The sequence below is a fragment of the Sapajus apella genome, unplaced genomic scaffold (assembly GCF_009761245.1).
Source record: "Sapajus apella isolate SASKATOON/1434 unplaced genomic scaffold, GSC_monkey_1.0 scaffold28, whole genome shotgun sequence".
NCBI classification, from domain to species: domain Eukaryota; kingdom Metazoa; phylum Chordata; class Mammalia; order Primates; family Cebidae; genus Sapajus; species Sapajus apella.
The window spans coordinates 24,265,961-24,288,638 of record NW_022436968.1 but is presented as its reverse complement, the minus strand read 5'-3'; the positions used below and the strand labels follow the sequence as shown (position 1 = coordinate 24,288,638).

Sequence of the window (22,678 nt, the reverse complement as noted above, 5' to 3'; positions counted from 1 at the left end):
CATTGAGGGGATGATGAGAAAAGGGATTGTAGAATTGAGATCCTGGGAACTTCTGAGAGATAATTAGGAACTAGGGATAGCTGAACTTGTGGACAACTTCAGTGAAATAGAAATAAACAGGTTTTTAAGTGTTGACAAGTTGAAGACCTCTTAGATCAGAATATGGGAAGTGTTAACAAAGTGATTAGTAGGACATGGGAACACCAAAGACTGCTATCAGGAGAAAGGGTAGTAAGGTAAATTGGGGATCACATGCCAAAAAGGATGATATAAGAGTGTGATGTGAACTTTTAAAAAGGGGGAGATTGGTCAGGGAGAACAATGGTTGGGAAAAGACAGAGGGGAGCAAGGGGAATACCAGTTTCCCTCCTCCATCACAGGGAGGGGATGGAGGGTGGTGCTGACACAACAGTGTGACAGGGAAGTGGTCCATCTCAGTAATGGTGCATATTTAAGAGTATTCAAGAGCAAGGCTAAGAATCATGGAGAGCTTTTTCACATGGAGCAGAAGCTGTGCTGTACATAGAGGGCTTGAGTTTGTTAGGCCCCTGTCTCAATTCTCTTGGGTCTGTCTAACCATTCAGGCTTTCCTGAGCGCTTTTTGGAAAGCCAGGATATGATTCATCTCCATTTCACTATATATATACACTACAGATATAGATATGGGACAGCAGAGGCACCTGAGGAGAAGTGACATTGTACTATTTGAGATTTGATAGATACCATTACCTGATGCTGGTTATAGTGTATGTATGACACCATTTGACATTTAAGTTTTTCCAGTAAATTATAATTTTGTCAACGCATATATTTAATTTAGGTACAATAGAGCAGCTATGAATCCAAGTCTTACTCTTTTAAAGGAGGTTAAGAAGCCCTAAAACCATGTGAACAATGGTTCAGGGTACATTGTTACTTAATCTGTCGGGGGTGTTTTTAAACTATTTGGTCATTTCTTTTATATCCGCACCTATTTCCTTGATCTTCAAAAAGACTTCTTCCCCAGCCAGCTTTACAAATCCCTAAATACATTAGTATCATCTGGTGTGTCATTTCACGGTTAAAGTTCAGAGAAGTAGATTGAAAAAATGCTTTTTATCACTTTACAAGGGTTGCTGGGAGAAGAAGGAAACCACTGTCTGGAATGTGAGTGGAAGCAGGGGAAGGACTTGGTTGTTTCTGCCACAACCACGAACTCAACCGTGAACCTTAGTGAAATTACAACATCCAGCATGCCGTGCCCTGCAGGTGGCTTGGCACTAGCTGAAACCACGGATGTTAAACCCTAAATGCCAATGGTCTGTTCTAAGTATTACTTGGTAGAAGAATTAAGTTTCTGGGTTTTTGTTTTTTTTTCTGCTCTGTTTAATGGATTGTAATTCTGCCCTTGCAAAAATTTGCCTGAGGCTGATTAAAACAATGACTTCAGCTTTTCTGATTTCAACCTGCAGCAATGACCTTTAAAAACAGATTTCTCACTATTTAACTGCCAGCTTTCCCCAGTAATCCTTGCTCACTCCCTTTTCTACCCTCAAATGTACGCATGCATGGACACACACACACACCCCATATTATATACACTAATGGGTTCTTGGGTTCTTATGTAAGTGAAATAACTCTGGTAAGAATACTTCATAAAGTGCTGAAGAAGCTTGACACATGGGAGGTTAAGGATCCCCCTACCTTCCTAACAGAAGAAATCAATCTACGTCTTGCTATAATTAGTATCGGCTAGCTATCTATACGTATATCTATCTACAAATGAGTGAATAAGTTAATTAATATTAATTTTGTGCTGGTGTTACTGTTTCTTGCTGCTTAGAGAAGTTGGGTATATCAAATACTGTTTAATATGATTAATGATAAGATGTTGATTTATTGGGATTCTGGCCAAAACTGCTTAGAGGAAACATGGGCAAATACTGTAATAATTTCCACCCAAACAATTCTCCTGTTTTTAAATCTATGCATTGTAATGTTTGATAGATATAGCCTTAAGTTCAGGGTCAAGATACAGTTCATGTAGCTAAAGATATCCAGCTGCTGTCTCTGTCCATATTTGACTCTCAGTAGAATAACATCACTCCTCAATGGTCTGCTAGTGTTTTTCTCATTCTAGGCCCATGATGATATAGTTAAATAAAAGTTTCTTTTTCATTGGCTATATTCTCAAAGGGTATATTGAATGGAAATAAAGATTTGGAAGAAATATTCAACATCACTGACTTTAGTAACAGTACCCGATTCTCAGTTTTGAATAATGTTTTCCTTCTTATATGGAATCCATTGAATGTAGTGATAAGGGAGTGAGTTCTCTCTATGGCCATGGAGGCTTTTGTCCTAGATTCTTGAGGACTGGCTTTTTTGTTTTTTTGAGACGAAGTCTCGCTCTTTTGCCAGGCTGGAGTGCAGTGCAGCAATCTTGGCTCACTGCAACCTCCGCCTCCTGGGTTTAAGCAATTTTCTGCCTCAGCCTCCCAAGTAGCTGGGATTACAGGCACATGCCACCACACCTGGCTAATTTTTTGTATTTTTAGTAGAGATGGGGTTTCACCATCTTGGCCGGGCTGGTCTTGAACTCCTGACCTTGTGATCCACCTGCCTCGGCCTCCCAAAGTGCTGGAATTATAGGCGTGAGCCACCGCGCCTGGCGAGCACTGACATCTTTGAGTTTAGAACTTTTTCCTATTCCCTCTCTCTCTCTCTCTCTGTCTTTTTTTTTTTTTCCTCTATCCTTAACAAATTTCACTTCCTTTCCATCTGGAATCTGGTGGCAGTGTTAGTCATTCTCCACTTCTTGTAGTTCCACTCTTGGATGGAGGAGAGGGATCTTATTTGAGTGTGGAGGAGCAGAGCCAGAGGTGACCTTCACAATGGTACTGATGCGGAGTGACTGTCTAAGAAGTGAGGGGGTATTTCTCAGTGCCGAGATTAACCTCTCACTAGTGTATTGCTTATTGTTATTATTATTAGGCTGAACTGATAAGCTAAAAGAGTTTTTTCTTCTCATGTTTGAATTATGATTTAGAGCACCTTCTTTTATTACTTATTCTTCATCATAGTTGGGGAGTGAAGGGAAGAACGTATCCTGTCTAACCTATGTGAAGTTCTTGCAGCCCCATTTGTATCTATCTATATGGAAGTCTCCACTTCCACAGGTATAATTGGCAGACAGAAAGAGGCTAATTGATTAAGGAGTCACTTTTGGGCAAAATATGTTTGTCAACATAGTTCATAGGACTAGCAGCTCTAACAAAGAAGCTATCAGGCGCACTGATGGGATATTACAGAGCATTCACACAGAAATGGTTTTACCCATAATGCAGATATAGAGATTAAACTAGGGTGAAAGAAAGCAGCAGCACTTTAGGAATTTATTTCATGAGGATAATTCCTCTAGTATTTGAACCTGTTTGGTACCTTCCAAAGCCCCTTTCCCACTCATTGGCTGGACCAAAGGTTTCAACAAAGACCCCCATCCTCTACCTCATCTATGCCCACTGTTTTAGGGGAACTCCCAGCCTCTACCTCTGGCTCTGTCTTTCCCATTCTTCAGATTCTATTCTTACGCTGCACCCATTTCCCTGGACTTGATGGTACAGACTTGCCCTCATTCCCACCCTACTTGATTCATGGACTCAGGCACCAGTTTCCCCTTTACCTGATCCCTGGAACCCTAGGCCAGGCCTGCTCTCCATAACCTGCCCCTCCACTGCCGCACCAAAGCCAAACTCCTGGAACCAGTTCAAGCCAAGACTTTCCCTCTAAGCTCCAACTCGCAAACTCTGTCTGAGAAGCCAGCCTTGGCAGCTAACATACTTACAGACTCATAAAAACAAGTAGGAAATCTAGGAAAAGCAGTATCAACTTTACTGGAATTTGAAAACATCTTCTGAGTTTTATTTTACTAAAACTACAATGTCTTAGCACATGCTCTTGATTTAATAGGATTTTTTTGCTATTTATCCATTCATTTATCTATGTCTGCATTCCTCAGAGCTTTGGGAATACTCAGTCCAAGTAGCTTTTAGTTGCAAATCTGTAATTTTGACACTAAATGAGGAATTCGTCAGCAAAAATTGATAATAGATGCTATTCTCAAGTAGGGCACTAGATGGAGCATATGAATTTAAAGGAAATTAAGATCTATAGTTGCTAATGACACAAGTCACTTAACTCAGTAAAACTGAAAAAATTAACCCAAATTTATTTTTATTAACTTCAGCTAAAGATAGGGAAATATAAAACAACATAACGCTTTTTATAAGCTTATGCAAAGTCTAGGATAATGTTTTTAAAGGAGATTAAAAATTGAAATAAATAATGTTTTTTTTTCTTCAATAGACTCTCCAAACCCCATAGCCAGAGGAGAAAAGCTAAGCAGGCAGCAGTTTCCAAATAACGCTAGTTGGGGAAGGCAGAAATAGTGCTACACACATATATATGTATATATATGTATATATTTTTTTCTGGTTGGGAACATGAAGTGGCCTTTGTCCATTTAGTAGTAGAGATGCCCTGCATCTACATCAACTTCTAGATTGCCTACTTCAGTTTTAGGAGCAAATATCTCTAAAGAACTTGATTTCCTGGAAGCAAGGAAAGAGGCCACACATTGCTAATAATAGCAGTTAAAATTTTTAAAAAGTTATTTTTTGTTAATACAATATTATTGGAGAAGATTTTTTAAAATAAGAATCAAGCTCAGATTTACAGACATCTGCATGATTCTTGAAACTTAAATCTGGCAGACCGATTGGCATAGCATACAATCTGCTTCCGGCTCAGAAGATACCAATTTTGACCCTAGTGATATTGCGTTGTGCATATTCACACTGAAAATCAAAACTTTCTACTAGACTGCATCTATTTGTGAGATTGCGAGTAAGGTTTTGTCAGTGCTTCCATTTTTAACTGGCTTGTAAAAATGTCATCCAATGTGAAGCTCGGCATTCCTGTTTGCAGCTCAGGCTGCCATTAAGTCCAGGTCAGGAGTTACTGAAGGAAAAAAAAAACCCTGAAAAACTCACCATTGGTTCAGTAGTATTTTGAATTCTGACTTCCTTCCCTAATCTACCTGTTACAGTTTACTTCTCAGCATCTCGAGACAGCTGCTCCATACATTCTGTCCAGGGTATTTAGTTGTCTTCACTGAGGAGACAAGAGTGGAGAGTGCTTACTCCATCTTGACCAGAACCAGATCTGAGGCAATTTTTTAATTATCGATTTTCTTTGTCAAACGATGTGCAGAATAAACTCTGACTTAGCTTATTTTATGCAATAAGATATAAATGTAGGAAGGAGATAACTAGCTGAATTTCATATGGTAATTTAATTATTTCATGAAAATGTGGTATGATATTTTATTTTTTGATGAACATCAAGCAAAATTATTCTTAGGTTTTATGTGAAGGGGATTTTGGTCAGAAATATGTATCCTCCTGCTGTTTTATTTAGCAAAATGGTTAGCTAGAGGCAGTCAGCAGCTCTGAGTTTTAGTAAAAATGTGTATTACAAACCAATTTGGTTTTTCTTTGCCATCACCAATACGTAAAGACAGAGAAATAATTCTGTTTAATAATTTTAAAGTGCTTAGGTTATAAATTTGATTTGATTAAATAAAAATTAAGCTTCATTGTGCTTTGGACCTTTATATTAATTAGCAGCAAAACTGGTTCTAGAACTGAAGATAACTAATAGCATGCTTCAAATATCCACTTTTCAAATCTATCAGTGATGGAGACTGAAAAGTAAGATTTACTTTAATAGGCTAGAAAGAGAAAAATCAGTTTTATTTGCCCATTTTGATGACCTTATAAGCTCAAGACTCAATATGCAGAGCTGATAAGTGTGCTTCTTCCTTTTTACCTACTTTTGTGAAATGCACACCAAAGAGTAGGGTGTACATCAAAGCTCCATGACTTCTAACTGGTACTTACCGTAAAACTTGCCATCAGCACCACCTTCTAGGATCTAGCTAGATAGAATTGTATTGGTGGGTGATATCCTCTTAAGTTGTGATGATGATGGGCATAAAAGTGACAGAGAAGAACCAGGAAGTCATGCTTCTGTGCTAGTGAATTTACAGTATGTAGGAGGACAGTTCACGTATGATTTTGTTTAGTCAATGATATTCGGAGTAATGTGTGTAGTTATGCAAATTGTTGATTCCACATTTTAACAAGGATGTAAGAATAGTAATTAGTCCATGTTTTCAACTTTATTGCATTTTTAGATCCACGACTGTATGTGCTTTCACAGCAACCTGTGAGATAGATCAGTTGTGAGTGATTCTATTTTTTTTTTTTTTGAGATGGAGGGTCGCTCTTGTTGCCCAGGCTGGCGTGCAATGGCGCGATCTTGGTTCATTGCTACCTCTGCCTCCCAGGTTCAAGGGATTCTCCTGCCTCAGCCTCTTGAGTAGCTAGGATTACAGGCATGTGCCACCACACCCGGCTAATTTTGTATTTTTAGTGGAGACGGGGTTTCTCCATGTTGGTCAGGCTAGTCTCGAATTCCTGACCTCAGATGATCCACCCGCCTCAGCCTCCCAAAGTGCTGGGATTATAGGCATAAGCCACTGTGCCCAGCCTAGTAATTCTATTTATAGATGAAGAAAAGTGACAGATTCTTAGCATTTTCATTAAAAGATTAAAAAAAAAGAAGAAGAAAACTGAGATACTGGTTGTTAAGGGATTTGCTGAGTATCTCATACCACATTGCTAGCAACTCTGAAACTAGGGCCCAGAGCTCTTCTAGCCAATGTTTTCCCCCTAAACCACATTGAGGAGTGGTGAGTTTATGAAATGAACTATGGGAAGGCCTACTTTGCCCTTGAATTAGTTTTAAACATTAAAGAACTATATTTTAGTATACCAGAGGGGATTGTTATTATCAAACAAGATTTTTAAATCCCTGGTGAACAGTGCCCTCCAGGAGAAAAACCCACATATTTACACAAAAAGATGTATATACAACTTTAAGTGCTGCATTGTTACTAGTAGCAAAAAAAAAAAAAAAAAAAAAGAGGAATCAGCCTAAATGTTGATCAATGTAGGACCGAATAGGCCGGGTGTGGTGGCTTATCCTGTAATCTCAGCATTTTGAGAGGCCCAGGTGGCAGGATCATTTGAAGCCAGGAGTTCAGGATTAGCTTGGACAACAAAGCAAGACCCCATCTCTACAAAAAATAATTTTTAAAAATTAGCCAGGCACAGTAGCACACGAATTCTAGTACCAGCTAGTTGAGAAGCTGGGTAGGGAGGGTTGCTTGAGTCCAGGAGTTTGAGGCTGCAGTGAGCAATGACTATGCCGCTGCATTTCAGCCTAGTGACAAAACAAGACCCCATCTCTAAAAATTGCTAAATAAATAAATAAAATTTGAAAAACAAACGAACAAAAAACCCATAGGACTGACTAATAAATAGGTACATATTCACAAAGTATAATACTACCCAGTGATTAAAGTAACTGAACTAGGTAGGTAGGTAGGTAGATAGATAGACTTTAAAAATGTTTAATGAAAAAAGTAAGCTTGCAGAATAAAACCTAAGTATGATATCATTTTTATAACTAAACATACAGAACCTGTATATTGCTCATGGGTACATATATGCGTATGACCAATATTTTAAAATGGACTGGAAGGAAACCCATCAAATAGTGGTCACCTCATGAGAGAGGAGTGGGATGGGACAAGAGTCACAAAGGGATTTCAAATCAATAAAAAACATAAACGATCAATTCTTTGGTATTTACTATATTAATCTCTGAAAATGTTACTTAGGTTAAAATATCATAAAAGTTGGGAGTGCTGCTGGTAGATAGGGCAAGAAGACCTCAAGGCAAGTAAGGCACTCATGGCTATACCCCAGTGAGAGTTCTGTGCCTGACACTGAGCAGAAATCAGAGAGGTTTATTCTGGAAGTGCTGTATTTGGCATTTAGGAAAAGCAAATACATGTATTAGGTGGGTCCGTTTGGTAGCACTCCTCACTCTGGCAGAAAGTAGACTTGAACTGTGGAGATCACTTTATCCCAGTAGTTCTACAGTGACAGGAAAAGCTTGAGGACCTGGACTGGACTCCTATCCCCATCTCTGAAGTCTCTGAACATATCATGAGATAAGATTGTGAATGAGCCATCCTTGCTGCTCACTTTCCACTACATTATTTGCTGTCTTAATGCTTAAACTCTCTTGATGAATTTCTAGGCATGAGAGGATGCATACCAGAAGACCTTATCATGTGGAAGATGCTGAAAAATACTGCCTTGAGGATGATTTGGTCAACCTAGAGGTTCTGGATGAGGTATTAACTATTTAGTAGACAATTCTCATTGAAGACGTTTGTTTCATGTGACTGATCTTACCTTTCTGTTGCAGACCATGTCCTCCTAAGGTCATTTGAAAATTTGCTTGTTTTTGTATCCATGGGGTGAAGCTCAGGAAGCTTTCAGTTGCTGTGACACTGATCCTGTGCTGTGTTTATTTAGATAGTCGCTAGAATGATGACGAGAAAAGGGTTTGGATTTTTTTCCAATAAAGTCTTTTATAGTGTAGCCTTAATGATGGATTATATCAGCTGAAATAATTTTCTGTTTGAAAAAATTTGATAAAATATTGCAATTAACCCTTAAGAGATTGTTTGTTGTTCATAAGGAAGCGCTTCATTTAGGGAAATAGTGAAGTTAATATAGCTTGAATTTTAAATTTGAAGTCTGTGATAATCCCCATTTAAAACATGCATGTTTAATAGAGCTGTTAATTGCACTGGACCTGTTCATGGTGAGTCTAACTCTGGGGACTGTTTCAATGCTTAAATCACTAAAGTGTAATAACAAGTGTTAAAGTTTGTATTTCTCCCACCTAGATTTTAAGTGCAGTGCTTTGAGAAATGAACTTACCATTTTGCCTATGCTCTATCAGTAGGAACAGCTTATTAAATAAAAATTTAAATACAACATTTTGACTGATAGGCCTAATTCTTTTAGTATATTCCTATTTTTTCTTCTTTCAAGGCAAATACTGGCATTGTTTTAATTAATTCAGGATCATTAGGGTCACTGTGTGATTTAAATGGACTACTTTCATCTTTAGAGAAAGATGCTCTTGTAAGAATAAATTTGTTGTCATTTTTAGAATCTATCCATTGATTGGAAATAATATTTACCCTCAATATCATTTATCCTTTTCTTAGGATACAATTATCCATCAGTTACAGAAACGTTATGCAGACTTGCTAATTTACACATATGTTGGAGACATCTTAATTGCCTTAAACCCCTTCCAGAATCTGAGCATATACTCTCCACAGGTAAGGGATGTTTTAAGAGCATACGTTTTCTTAATAGGAAATTAAAACTCACAAGGGCAAATGAAAGAAAAAGTAAGAATAAAATTATGCTAGTCTAGGTGTGTATACTCAAAAGTGCAGATAGTAATGCGATACAAATGGAATTTTTACATCTCGGGGATTCCTTTTTAAAGCAAACTATAACAATAATAGTTAACATTTATTAAGTGCTTACTGCATGTTAGACACTGGGCTACCTCACTTCTCACACCATGTGGGACAGGTACTATTGTTAAGCCTAATTGGCAGACAAGGAGACTTAGCGTAGAGTAAACTCCCTTGAACTAGCTCAGGGAGCCAGGAAGAGAAGTGAAATTTGAACTCACGCCTGAAGTCCCCACAACCTGTACTCTACAATCTTCCTAACCCAACAAGTCCCCTAATAAGTGACAGAGTCTTGGTTTCATGGGTAATAGGGAGTGGAGTTTTAGATGGTCCAGGGAAGATTTTCCTTTAATTATTTTTCCTTCAGTTTTCCAGACTTTATCATGGGGTAAAACGTGCCTCCAATCCCCCCCACATATTTGCATCAGCAGATGCCGCTTACCAGTGCATGGTTACTCTCAGCAAAGACCAGGTAGGAACTCGCCTTCCTTTCCTATGGAACCACACAGTTAAGACATGTTCTGTCTTCCTCGTCAGCTCCTAAGTCTTCCTGAAAGCTTTTCGTTCTGGTTGCTGGTGCTGACTCGAAGAAACAGGAGATGAGATGGCAGCTCAGTGGAACTTGAGCATAGACAAAGCCATAGTGTCAGGAGAATGTGAAAATGCTTTTCAAGAAACACAAAACATTCACATCAAGAGCATTCGTTTTCTCTGATAAGATGTAATAAAAATTTTTCTAATATGAATATGATGATAATAGTGTAAACACAACCTGATTACATGGCAATGATTGTCATAAAACAGCATGTACAATGGCATAAGTGAAATTCTTTCCTATTAAGGTCTTAGAATTGTCATGATTCAGTCCTTTTTGTATGAAATATTGCACAGAGGTTGGCAGTGACCATGTGCCACATCATTTCGCTGCTGAAAAATTGTGATAGATTGGGTAGAGAATGAACAAACCTTAAACTCAATGCTAAACACAAGCTCATACGTTTTACCTTTCTAGCCTTCTAATTCACAGTAGTGATATATCTAACCTTTGATCCCCCTTTACTTTCAATAGGTATATTTTTATTTGTTTCCTTATTCTGTTTGAAATAGAAGTAGTCTAATTTGGCAAGCAATTTTTCTGAGAGTATCACTGTATGGATTTCCTAAGACCTGGGAAGTTCCAGCTTTGGGGTTTGCTGAGTAATAGATGATATTTTAACAGTTTATATTACAAAATGGAATACATGCATTTACTGTAGCTTAGGAACTTAGCTCCTCCAAATTCTTACCTTTCCCAGAGACTTGTAAAATGTCCCTAGATTTCATAGAGAGGAAGTAAATGGAGAGAAATACATAGTTTTTAAGTTCAGAAGTTGTCTTACTATGTTGTCTTTTACGACACCACTTCTGACACCAAATGTTGTATTTTTCCCAACACCAACCAATTCTCCAAGACCACTGGGTAATTCAATTCTGACACTGCTTGGAGTTAGCGCAGACTCCACAGATTAACCAATTAGGGCCACAAGTCTGTTTCCACTTTGAATTCCAGCTGCAAATGGAGTACCTAGGCTTCTCATGCTTCTGCCCAGCCGAACATCAGTCCAGGGGTTCAGGGGTTCTTGTGACTCTCCTCAGGTTTGATAATTCACTGGGAATGACTCAAGGAACTCAGGAAAACACTTTACTTACATTTACCAGTTTATTATGAAGGGTATAACTCAGAAGCAGCCAAATGGAAGAGACACATAAGGCAGGGTATATGGGGCAGGAAGGGGACATGGCACACAGAGCTTCCATGACTTTTCTGGGTATATCCCCCTCCCAGCACCTCGAGGTGTTCACCAACTCAGAAGCTCTCTGAATCTCATTGTTCAAGAATTTGTATAATTTAATCTCAGAATTCCCTCTTCTTTCTATAGGTTGGGAGGTAGGGCTGAAAGTTCCCACATTCCAATCACATGTTTGATCTTTCTTTGTTGTTGATTGTTTGTTTTGTTTTGTTTTTTGAGACATAGTTTTACTCTTGTCTGCCTCAGGCTGGAGTGCAGTGGCACGACCTTAGCTCACTGCAACCTCCACCTCCTGGGTTCAAGTGATTCTCATACCTCAGCCTCCCGAGTAGCTGGGATTACAGGCACATGCCACCATGCTGGCATAATTTTTGTATTATTAGTAGAGGTGAGATTTCACCATGTTGCCTAGGCTAGTCTTGAACTCCTGACCTCAAGTGATCCGCCTGCCCTGGACTCCCAAAGTGCTAGGATTACGAGCCATCATGCCCCGCACATGTTTGATCTTTCTAATGACCAGTCTGACGCTGTCTAGGGGCTCCGCCTTGAACCACCTTGTTAGGAATAAACTGAGGTACGGTTGAAAGGGGCTCCTTGTGAATAACAAAAGATACTTTTACTGCTCATTGAAATTCCAAAGGTTTTAGAAGCTCAGTGCTAGGAACCAGGGACAAAGACCCAATATATAATTTTTATTATATCACATCCACTAATTTCCTTTACACATAAAAAGCTCCTAGAAATGAATGATAAAAAGATCAACAATACAATAAAAAATGGCCAAACAAAATGGACAGGTCACATAAAAGAAAAGCCTCTTAAGCATATGGAAAGAAGCCTCATTCATAATTTTTAAAATGCAGAATAAAACTGCACTGAGATGCCATATTTTTTAACCTATCAGATTGTCAAAAATCTAACATATTCTGTTGGTGAGGCTACAGGAGAGCAGACACTTTCATATATTGGTATAATCCCTAGGAAAACAATTTAGTAATATCTATCAAATTTACAAATGTATTTACCTTTTGATCCAACATCCCCATTTCTAGGAATTTCTCCAGCATATGAACTTGCATAAAAATATAATGACTTATGTAAAAGGTTATTCATCATTGCAATATTGTTTATAATTACAAAGAAAAAACTCAAATATCCATCAATATTGTACTAATTTTAAACAGATTATGGTATGTCTGTGCAATGGAACAACAAGTAGCTATGCAAAAGGTTGAATAAGGTGTCTATGTACTGAAACAGGAAGATTCCTAAGAGATTTCTCAGTGAAAACTTAAGGTGTACAGTAGTTGATGTTATATGAAGCACATGAGTCGTTTCTGTGCTACAAATTCTTTACTTGACACTCCATTTTCTGTGCCAGTGCGTCGTCATCAGTGGAGAGAGTGGCTCTGGGAAGACAGAAAGTGCCCACCTGATTGTTCAGCATTTAACTTTCTTGGGAAAGGTATTGACTAACCCGCTTTATGTATCATGGCTAGAACTTCCTACATACTGCATATTTTATAAATGACAGAAGTACTGGGTTTTTCTTTATTAGGGCTTACATAAAGACATTCCATCTTTGTTATGTTTGCCTCCTGATAGTGAGGCCTGTTGAGATGTCAGCATGCTATCCTTCTTTCACATAGGGAGGAAAATAATTTCCTCATAGGGAGGAAATTAATGCCAGCACAAATTTACTAGATCATCGGCAATTAATTTTCATGTTTTCAATGTAATAGAAACATTCATCCGTTAGGTAGTAAAAGTGGTTAAGCACTAGAAACAGGCTCAGAGAAAGCTACTGTAGTAATTAAAGGGATGGAAAACAAAAGTCTTTGAGCAAAAGTTGAGGGAAAAAAAAAACTTCAGCTTGGTGAACTCGATATTGAAAGAATGACTTCAAAAATCATCCAGTAGTTATTTACACTCTGAATTAGTGTACTAGGTGACTAAGAATGTGTGGAATTTTTATAGATAAGGTTTATTGAGTATTATGATAAATGGCAGAAAGGTTACGGGATCTATTTTAAAATCTTTCTAAACTGGTTAGGCATTTTATCTGTCAAGGATTTTAAATGAAATATGGCTGCAGTTTTAAAACTGCTGTCCTAATCTAGCCAAATCTGATCATATGCAGATTTGGGGAGTTGCTCATATGAGAAAATGATGTTGGTGGTTGATGCTAACTTCCCCCAAATGGAACTCTTTGTAAAAAGACAATGTGGATTTTGGCGGGCAAGGGATGGGTGCCTGGCAACTTTGCTGGAGTCATGTCTCTGGAGTCCCTTTTTGACTGTTCTCTGTTTGGCACAGGCCAATAATCAGACCCTGAGAGAGAAAATCCTACAAGTCAACTCCCTGGTGGAAGCCTTTGGGAACGCATGTACTGCCATCAATGACAACTCGAGCCGTTTTGGAAAATATCTGGAAATGATGTTCACACCAACTGGAGTTGTGATGGGGGCAAGAATCTCTGAATATCTTCTTGAAAAATCCAGAGTCATAAAACAGGCAGCGTAGGTGCACTACTTTATCACTCTTGTTTTTGCCCTGCAGGAAAAACTGGGAGGCTTGGGGAATTTTAATGGTTCAGTTTTCACCCTTGTTCCTGACATTCCCCTGCCCTCCCCAAGGGCAAAGAATTATTTAAGCAAAGGATCAGTGGTAGTTTTTGACCTCAAATTAATGCAAAGAGTACAAAGGGCTGGGGTGGGTGTGCTGGTTTCTCCTGAGTTGGTTGTGTCAGGTAGAATTTAGCAGCATTGCAGACATGTTTTAAAACCCTTAGGACCCTTAAAATTGAACTTGTTTGTTAAAACAAAAAAGACACCAAGAAATTCCACGTTAATTTTTTCCTTAGATTAAGACAGATAGAGAAAACAATTATTCTGTTTTTAAGGGAAAGCATTTGGTAATAGAAATCAATAGCACAGACTTTGAGCTGGGTTCAAATGCAGGCTCTGATACTCACTCTGTGACTTTGGACATTTCACTAACCTTCTCTGCACCTCATCTGTGAAATGGAAATGCTACTAGTGCTGACCTCATGGGTCTGTTGTGAGGATTAATATGTTCATTTATATAAAATAAATTAAAATAATGCCTAATGTGGCACATATTATCAAAATGTTAGCTACTCTTCCTATTGTAACAGTAGTAACTCTAATTATAATTATTAATAATAGTAGCTATTATTATTGTAGGACACCAGCGTGTCCTGAAATAATAGCATGGCTCCACACTTACATATTCAAGCATTATTAAATCCCTGCTGTATACTAGTGCTGTGCTTTGTGTTGGATTGCAAGAGTAAACTAAATAGAAAAGGTCCTTGTATTCATGGGGCTTGGAGTAGGTGGTATAGGAGGAAGAAGTCGGAGAGGATCACAGGCATTAAACAAGTAAACTTAAATGTAGAACAATTGCAGTAAGCACCAGGAAGCAAGTAGGTGCTATTAAGGTGAAACAAGAGAAGGGAAAGACACATAGCCTAATCTAGGGAGAAAGAGAGGCTCGCTGTGTATGGGACACTTAATCTGAGATCCCAGGATCACTAGGAGTTAGGCAACAAGGTGGGAACCAGAATAAGGAGGAAAAGTGGCAAAGATAAAACTGAGACCAGATTATGCAGGGCTTTGGAACCAGGATGAGGATTTCAAACTTTATTCTAAGGACTATAGGAACTGGCTGAATGTTTTCAAGCAGGAAAATCACCAAAACCCAACTTGCATTTTGAAATGATCATACAAGCTTCAATGGGGAATGAATTGGGGGAGATCTAAGGACCGTGATGACGTGATTAGGAGGCCGTTGCCAAATTCATACAAGAGAGCATGCTGGCCTAGGCTAAGGTGAATGCAGTGGAGATGAAGAGGAGCTGGGGAGTCTGAGAGATGTTGTGCAAGTGGAAATCACAGGAGTTGTTCTGGGTTGAGAACCCCAGCGTCTTCCTCTATCATGTACTTGGAGTTTCCTCACACAATATAGGCTGGCATGAACGTAAAACAAATGAAAGATAGAGTGAGAATCATTTACGCTTCCCTGTGGTGTTTTGATTAATTTTTATGAGGTCCCCTGCTTCTGTCTCCCCACTTTAGGATGGTTTTGAAATTTAGGGAGCTACCTCTGACAGAATGGAAACCATGGTGTTCTGTGTTCAAATGTAAAGTGGTCTTTTACAAAGATAATGTGAGGAGAGCTCTAGGTCACTTGATGTGATATGTTGCTTGTTGGTGTAAATATTCATATACCTTCCTTTCCTTATATGCAACCTGGGCATAATATTGTCAGCCTCACAAGGCTGTTATGAGAAGTAGATGAAGAGAAGATGGGGCCTATGCCAGCCCTGTTCATCTAACTACGGGGGTTCTACCTGCTTTTGGGCACACTGTAGGTTTCTTGTGTGGCTGGGTATGGTCTTATGACTGGTTCTGGCAAATGGGCATTTAATGGCAACCCTCCAGAGTCTGGCAAAGTATCAGATGGGGACGGCTCTGCCAGCCACCGCCCATCAGTGACTGCAGTGAGCACAGCCCCACTGCTGACCTGCCATGGACGTGTACTCTGAGCAAGAACTAAACCTTTGTTCAGTTAAGCTACTAATATCTTGGGATGTTTATTACTGTAACAAAACCTAGCCAATCTTGACAGATAAAGGGATGAAAATCAAACTGAATTTAGGCTAGGGATGCATATCGGCAGGAAAAGTTTGGAAGAATTGAGAATTAGATGGATCTGTAGAGAAACTGTAGGAAGGTAAGATGGGCCAGCCAAAGCCTGCACATGTAACAGAGTTTAAAGAACAAGTGATATTAATCTCAGGACTTTCGGTTTCTGTCTCAGTTAAGGGTGCCACCATCACTAGATGCCTAAGCTAGAAATCTAGGAGGCAGACTCTAGGTTTCTTTCTCTCACCGTTCTCATTCAGTCTATTAGGATGTTCTTTTGGTTGTTTTTCCAGAATATGTATAATATTTACTCTTTTTTTTTTTTTTTTTTGAGACGGAGTTTCGCTCTTGTTACCCAGGCTGGAGTGCAATGGCGCGATCTCGGCTCACCGCAACCTCCGCCTCCTGGGTTCAGGCAATTCTCCTGCCTCAGCCTCCTGAGTAGCTGGGATTACAGGCACGTGCCACCATGCCCAGCTAATTTTTTGTAGTTTTAGTAGAGACGGGGTTTCACCATGTTGACCAGGATGGTCTCGATCTCTTGACCTCGTGATCCACCCACCTCGGCCTCCCAAAGTGCTGGGATTACAGGCTTGAGCCACCGCGCCCGGCCTTAATATTTACTCTTACTCTTGTTCTCCGTCACCACTACCATTCCCTTATCCAAGCTATTATGCTTTCTCACCTGGACCCCCTCACTGGTTTCCCTGTATCCATCTTGGCTTCTTATAATGACACTCAGAGAACATGAATCCCTTTAGTCCCATATCCCTGGCACCTGGTACAGTGCCTGCTGTGACTGGCAATTAATATGTTTATTTGTTGAATAGTCACCTTTTTCTGTTTATACATATATCCTATAACATCATGTTGTATACCTTAAATATACACATTTATTTAAAAAAAATTAAAATTGGGACTGGGCACAGTGGCTTATGCCTGTAATCCTAGCACTTTGGGAGGCCAAGGCAGGAGGATAGCTTGTTTGAGACCTGCCTGGGCAACATAGTGAGACTCTGTCACTACAAACACAAAAACATTAGCAGGGTGTGGTGGTGTATTCCTATAGTCCTGGCTACTTGGGAGGCTGAGGTTCAATAATTGCTTGAGCCCAGAAATTTGAGGCTACAGTGAGCTGTGATCACACCACTGCACTCCAGCCTGGACAGCAGAGTGAGACACCATCTCTTAACTAAATTTATTAGTTCAGTGAACAAGTGAGTGAGAAATGGCAAATAGAGGAATCTAGAATAGAAGGCAGGGGTAAAGAATGTTACAGAAAAGCTTTGACAGGATAAACAGCCAAAGGAAGATGAGGATACCCAGGAGAGGCTGAACAGGATGGGGGCCATACCGTAAGGGGGACAAGGGAAGAAGGGCGGCAAGATTTGTTTCCATGGAGCTAGATTGACCAAAGAAAAGATTTGCCAAAATCCCAAGGTATCAACAGAAGAGACTGTTCTCCTCCTGAAGAAAGAAAGGGATACAGAGCAGTGCTTTTCAAACTATCTGGGCTAAAGGACCAGTTTTTTTTTTTTTTTTTTTTTTTTTTAAGGTCCAACCCATTGTGAACTAATACCCTTGTAAAATGCAATGAAAATTAATTATCAGAAAAATTATGCTCTTGGATGTCATGGCAATATCACTTAATATAAAATATCTAGGCATGTACTTTCCAGTTCCTTTTCTTGTTCTAAGCTGACACCAGTCCCAGACCATGCTCAGAGTAGCACCTACCTGAAAGGACCCTAGCCAGGGTAGCCTAAAAGAAGTGGATGGCAGTAAACCAGACTAATGAATGACATTTTGAATAGTTTTTTTAAGAGTACCAGCTTGGGAGAGTGAAGACCCTAGTTCTGGACCAATTCTGCTCCGTAACCTGCTGTGAGAACTGCAGGCCACCTCCTGTATAGGGCTCCAGTAAAGTAGAGGATTTGGCTGTTGTCCCTAGGCTGGCATTCACTGCCTCTGAAGCAATATGTGGTAAAAGCAGAAGGCAGTAGGTATTTGGGCTGCAACAGAAAGATCTCAACATATGTAACCTGACTGTTTCCTATAAATGTCCCATGCTCTAAAACCTCCTTTTGATTGTAGTAAAGTGTGTTTAATAATGCAAGATTTTGACAGTTACTATATTAATCCTATCACTGTTCTGTAAGTGGGATTTATAATATTTAATTGCCTGAAAATACAAATTTGCCATGGAATAATATTTTGCACAGAAAGAAAATGGTGTAAATTACTTGAGGTGGGGAAGCCAGAATATGTTATAACTAAAGTCTCTTTTTTTATTCAGGGGAGAGAAAAATTTTCACATATTTTACTATATTTATGCTGGCCTTTATCACCAAAAGAAGCTTTCTGACTTCAGACTTCCTGAGGAAAAACCTCCTAGGTAAGTGTCAGGGGGTTGGTTGTCAATTTTTGATAAATGTGCAATTAGCAATTGACAAACTTGGAAGTAAATGGAGCTGTTTTCTTAACTGGAAACTCACAGCCTATTTAACTGAAGTACCCAGGATGAGGTGGCAAGAACTATCTCACCATTTTCATTGTCTAGAAAGTTCAAAAACTCAACTGCACATGATTTCTTTTTTCTCAGCCATTTGCATCATTATTCTACCACAGTATTAGACTATAAAGGACACAGGCTGGGTGTGGCAGCTCATGGCTATAATCCCAGCGCTTTGGCAGGCTGAAGTGGGAGGATCACTTGAGGCCTGGAGTTGGAGACCAGTCAGGGCAACATCTTGAGACCCTGTCTCTACAAAAAATATTTTCCTAATTAGCTGCTCGGGAGGCTGAGGTGGGAAGTTTGCTTGAGCCTGAGAGATCGAGGCTGAAGTGAGCCAAATTTGTGCCACTGTGTTTCCAGCCTGGGTGACAGAGCAAGACCCTGTGTCAAAAAAAAAAAAAAAATTAGCTGGGAGTGGTGGCATACACTCGTAGTCCCAGCTATTTCGGGAGGCTGAGGCAGGAGGATCACTAGAGCCCAGGAGTTCAAGGCTGCAGTGAGCTATGATCACACCACTGCACCTCAGGCTGGGCAACAGAGTGAGGCCCCATATTTAACAAACAAACAAACAACAAATGGAAATGCCTGTACTTTCCAAGTCAGTGCTCATTCTGTTTGGTCATACTCCACTTCATTTAGGTACATAGCTGATGAAACTGGAAGGGTGATGCACGACATAACATCCAAGGAGTCTTACAGAAGACAATTTGAAGCAATTCAGCATTGCTTCAGGATTATAGGGTTCACGGACAAAGTAAGTGATCATCAAGAGGAAACTCAAGTGGCAATATTCTTAGATGAGTATGAGTGGATATTTCTAACTTGGGATAGGATATTTGCTTTTCAAATGCCATGTTGGTCATGTTATAAGGTCTTGCTACTCAAAGTGTGGTCCCAGGACCAGAAACATTTTTACCACCTGAGAACTTATTAGAAATTCAAACCTGGAGGTCTAGAATGAGTGAAGTAGAATATAAACATTTTAGGCTGGGCGGTGCGGTGGCTCACGCCTGTAATTCCAGCACTTTGGGAGGTCGAGGCAGGCAGATCATGAGTTCAGGAGTTCAAGACCAGCCTGACCAATATGGTGAAACCCCCTCTCTACTAAAAATATGAAAATTAGCCAGGTGTGGTGGGGCGTGCCTGTATTCCCAGTTACTCAGGAGGCCGAGGCAGGAGAATCACTTGAACCCAGGAGGCAGAGGTTGCAGTCAGCCAAGATTGTGCCACTGCACTCCAGCCTGGGCAACAGAGCGAGGCTCCAGCTCAAAAAAAAAAAAAGAATATAAACATTTTAACAAGAAGCCCAGATGAACATCAAACTAGGAGAGCACTGTTGTAAGGACCATATGTTGATAAATTGCTTTCATTGTCATGAATTCATTACAGATGTAATAATAAATACCAAAACAATACTGCATTTTTTTCTGATTTAGGGTTTTTCCAGCCACTAAAGTGAATTGGGAGTAGCAGTACAGGAATATGTAGATTACACCTTAGTCACATAAATATATTTATTCAAGTAGCTCATTGGGTAACAAGATAAATTGATGAAAACCCTTTCAACTTTCTTACAGTTATTTCCTTCTCCATGACACACAGTTGCACATTATTAACTATAGCTCTAAGTACTGTACTACTTTTTTTTTTTTTTTTTTTTGGAGACAGAATGTTGCTCTGTCACCCAGTCTGGAGTGCAATGGTAGGATCTCAGTTCACTACAACCTCCGCCTCCCGGGTTCAAGTGATTCTCCTGCTTCAGCCTCCTGAGTAGCTGGGATTACAGGTGCACGCCACCATGCCTGGCTAACTTTTGTATTTTCAGTAGAGATGGGGTTTCACCGTGTTGGCCAGGCTGGTCTCGATCTCCTGACTTCAAGTGCTTTGCTCACCTTGGCCTCCCAAAGTGCTGGGATTACAGGCATGAGCCACTGTGCCCAGCCAATGCTGTACTACTGTCATCATCCTAGATACAGGCTGTCTCTATTAAATATATGCTAGGGGTGACAGACAATATTTATAACCCTAGGCTCAAATATTATTCTGTGATATAGTATGTCATAGTTTCTGGGCTTCATGCCATCAATTTTGCAAAATATATGGATTCTTTTGCTTTTCCAACAAAGGGGGTGAATGATTAGGAGGTAGGTGAGGGTGTTAAATCTTAAGGGATTAGATTACTAGACATTCCAGTTACCCTGGGACGGCCACTCCAGATAAAGGATTGCTTCTGTGTAATGTTTTGTGTTTGGCTAGCCCTTCCCTCCCCTGCATGGTTGATTTTAGTCATAATAGCACCTTTTTTCCCCCCTAGCCAGCTGTTAATTTTCTCTGTTGGCCTCCCACAGACTTTAAACTGACGGATAGTGGAAAATCCCAAAGGTCAGATAAAAATATAAATATATTTTCCTTGGCTCCTTAGAGGGGAGCAATTAAACAGGTTCCAGCATTGCTAAAGGACCTTTGTGGTTATTAACTTATGAAAGGTTTTTTGTTTTTTTTTTCCCAAAGATGCATCCCCAGAAGAGTCAAAGCATGGTAGACATGGCAGTGGAGCAATTTAAAGTCACCGGTGTCATGCCAAAGTGCTCAGGGGCATACTTCCTTAAAAGGGTACAGAAACCATAGAGAAGCCAAGGCTAATAATCATTATTAATAGGGTTAATATTTTGTTTTGACCACAAATATAGTCATAAAATACGGTGAAGAGATTGATCCTAGCTGAACCCTTTCATGCTTAGTATTCCGTTATTGGAATGCTAAGCATGTAGGAGTTATTTACACCCTGTTGCTCAAGGTCATCACCAAGATCTGGTTGCAAAAATTCAAAAAATTGCAACCTCAGGCATATAAGTGGGTTAAAAGAAAGTATATAATGGTGCTGTTTTAATAATAGCAATGTACTGCTGATAATAATAAAACAGATGCTGTCTGTTTCAGGTTAAACTATATTAAAAACTGTTAAAATCTGTTTTAGTATAACACTAAAACATTAAAAACAGAAGAAATTATGTATGTTAAGTATATGTCCTCAAAGTAAGCCATCTGAGACAAAAAGGTACAATAGAAATAAATGAACGACTGGTATGAATGAACATGAAAGAAAAAAATGTAAAAGATGGTGAACATTTTTAATTTGTGCCTGGTCCATACTGTTAAATGAATAACCAGAATGTAATGGTGTTATATGTGTGTATTTTCACCATGTCCCATATTAATTCATACAGGAAATAAAGCAATTTATATCAGCTGCAACCTTAGAAATGAAAGGAAGAAGCTGGATCTTATCTCTCCAACTCTGAATTCTGTGGTTCTATCTCTGCAGACAACGTGTTTTGCTGAGTTAACTCAGCTCACTTTATGTTTTTAAACTCAAAGTAGTGTGACTAAATTCAGAAAGATCCAGTTGAAAGTAGTCAGGAAACAGATGCCAAATGCTGATGTAACAGAACCTTCTCTTAAGTTTTTCTGGCAGACATTTCTATATAAAGCTTAAATGAACTGGTCAAGTCAATCCAAATTATGGTTCTTCTCCTTTCTTATAATGTGATTAGTTCCCCGCAGGGTCCCTTTATTTTTTTCTCAAACCTTTACAGCAAAATTATGAGTAGCAAACTTTAGTGTGGACTCAGGAGCATGAATTTTAATTCTGGGACACCAGCCAAAGTATCTGAAAGAACACTTGACCCTCAGTTTATTGTAAAGAAACTTCCCTGGTGAAGGAGTCTTCCACTGATGATGAGGACTCCTTGTGGAAGGTTGGGGAAATTATACCTAAGACCTTATTGTGAAGATTGTGCTTTTCAACTCTTATTTCTGGATCCAAGCCATACTATTTTTGTTTAATATTATGCTTGTCTTGCTGGTAGGAATTACCATAATACATTAAATAAATTGGGTTTTATGTATGTTTATATTTAATGCTACATGAAAACTTTTTGGGCAAATGATCTATGTGATAGTCAAAATTGGACATACACTGCAGATTCCCACTGGAGAGGTTAGGGAGAAGCCTTTGAGATTGGGGCAAAATTTCTTCCCTTTCTTCAAAATAGATTATGAATTGAGAGAGTACTGCTCTGAAACGAGATTGATCAATACAGTGTGAGGCTTGCTCACTCACTGAGCAACTTCCCACAGAGGCAGATCGCAGGAGTAAAACAGAGACTCTTGCAGTGAGTTCTACATCAGCTGTTTCCATATCCAGTTATCTCAAGAGGTTATCCGAAACTCTCAGTACTCTCAG

The 22,678-nt window shown here is 39.3% G+C and overlaps 1 protein-coding gene across 2 annotated transcripts in view; it reads left to right on the top strand.

The window, feature by feature from the left end:
- The window catches only part of MYO3B (myosin IIIB), a 499,023-nt gene that overhangs the window by 229,141 nt on the left and 247,204 nt on the right, over positions 1–22,678 (top strand). For both annotated transcript variants that reach the window (XM_032293013.1, XM_032293014.1), the window contains exons 10-16: positions 8,212–8,308; positions 9,197–9,313; positions 9,825–9,929; positions 12,629–12,712; positions 13,564–13,766; positions 18,214–18,312; positions 19,072–19,186. In XM_032293013.1, the coding sequence (XP_032148904.1) occupies positions 8,212–8,308; positions 9,197–9,313; positions 9,825–9,929; positions 12,629–12,712; positions 13,564–13,766; positions 18,214–18,312; positions 19,072–19,186 (820 nt within the window). The remainder of the gene's footprint in view (positions 1–8,211; positions 8,309–9,196; positions 9,314–9,824; positions 9,930–12,628; positions 12,713–13,563; positions 13,767–18,213; positions 18,313–19,071; positions 19,187–22,678) is intronic.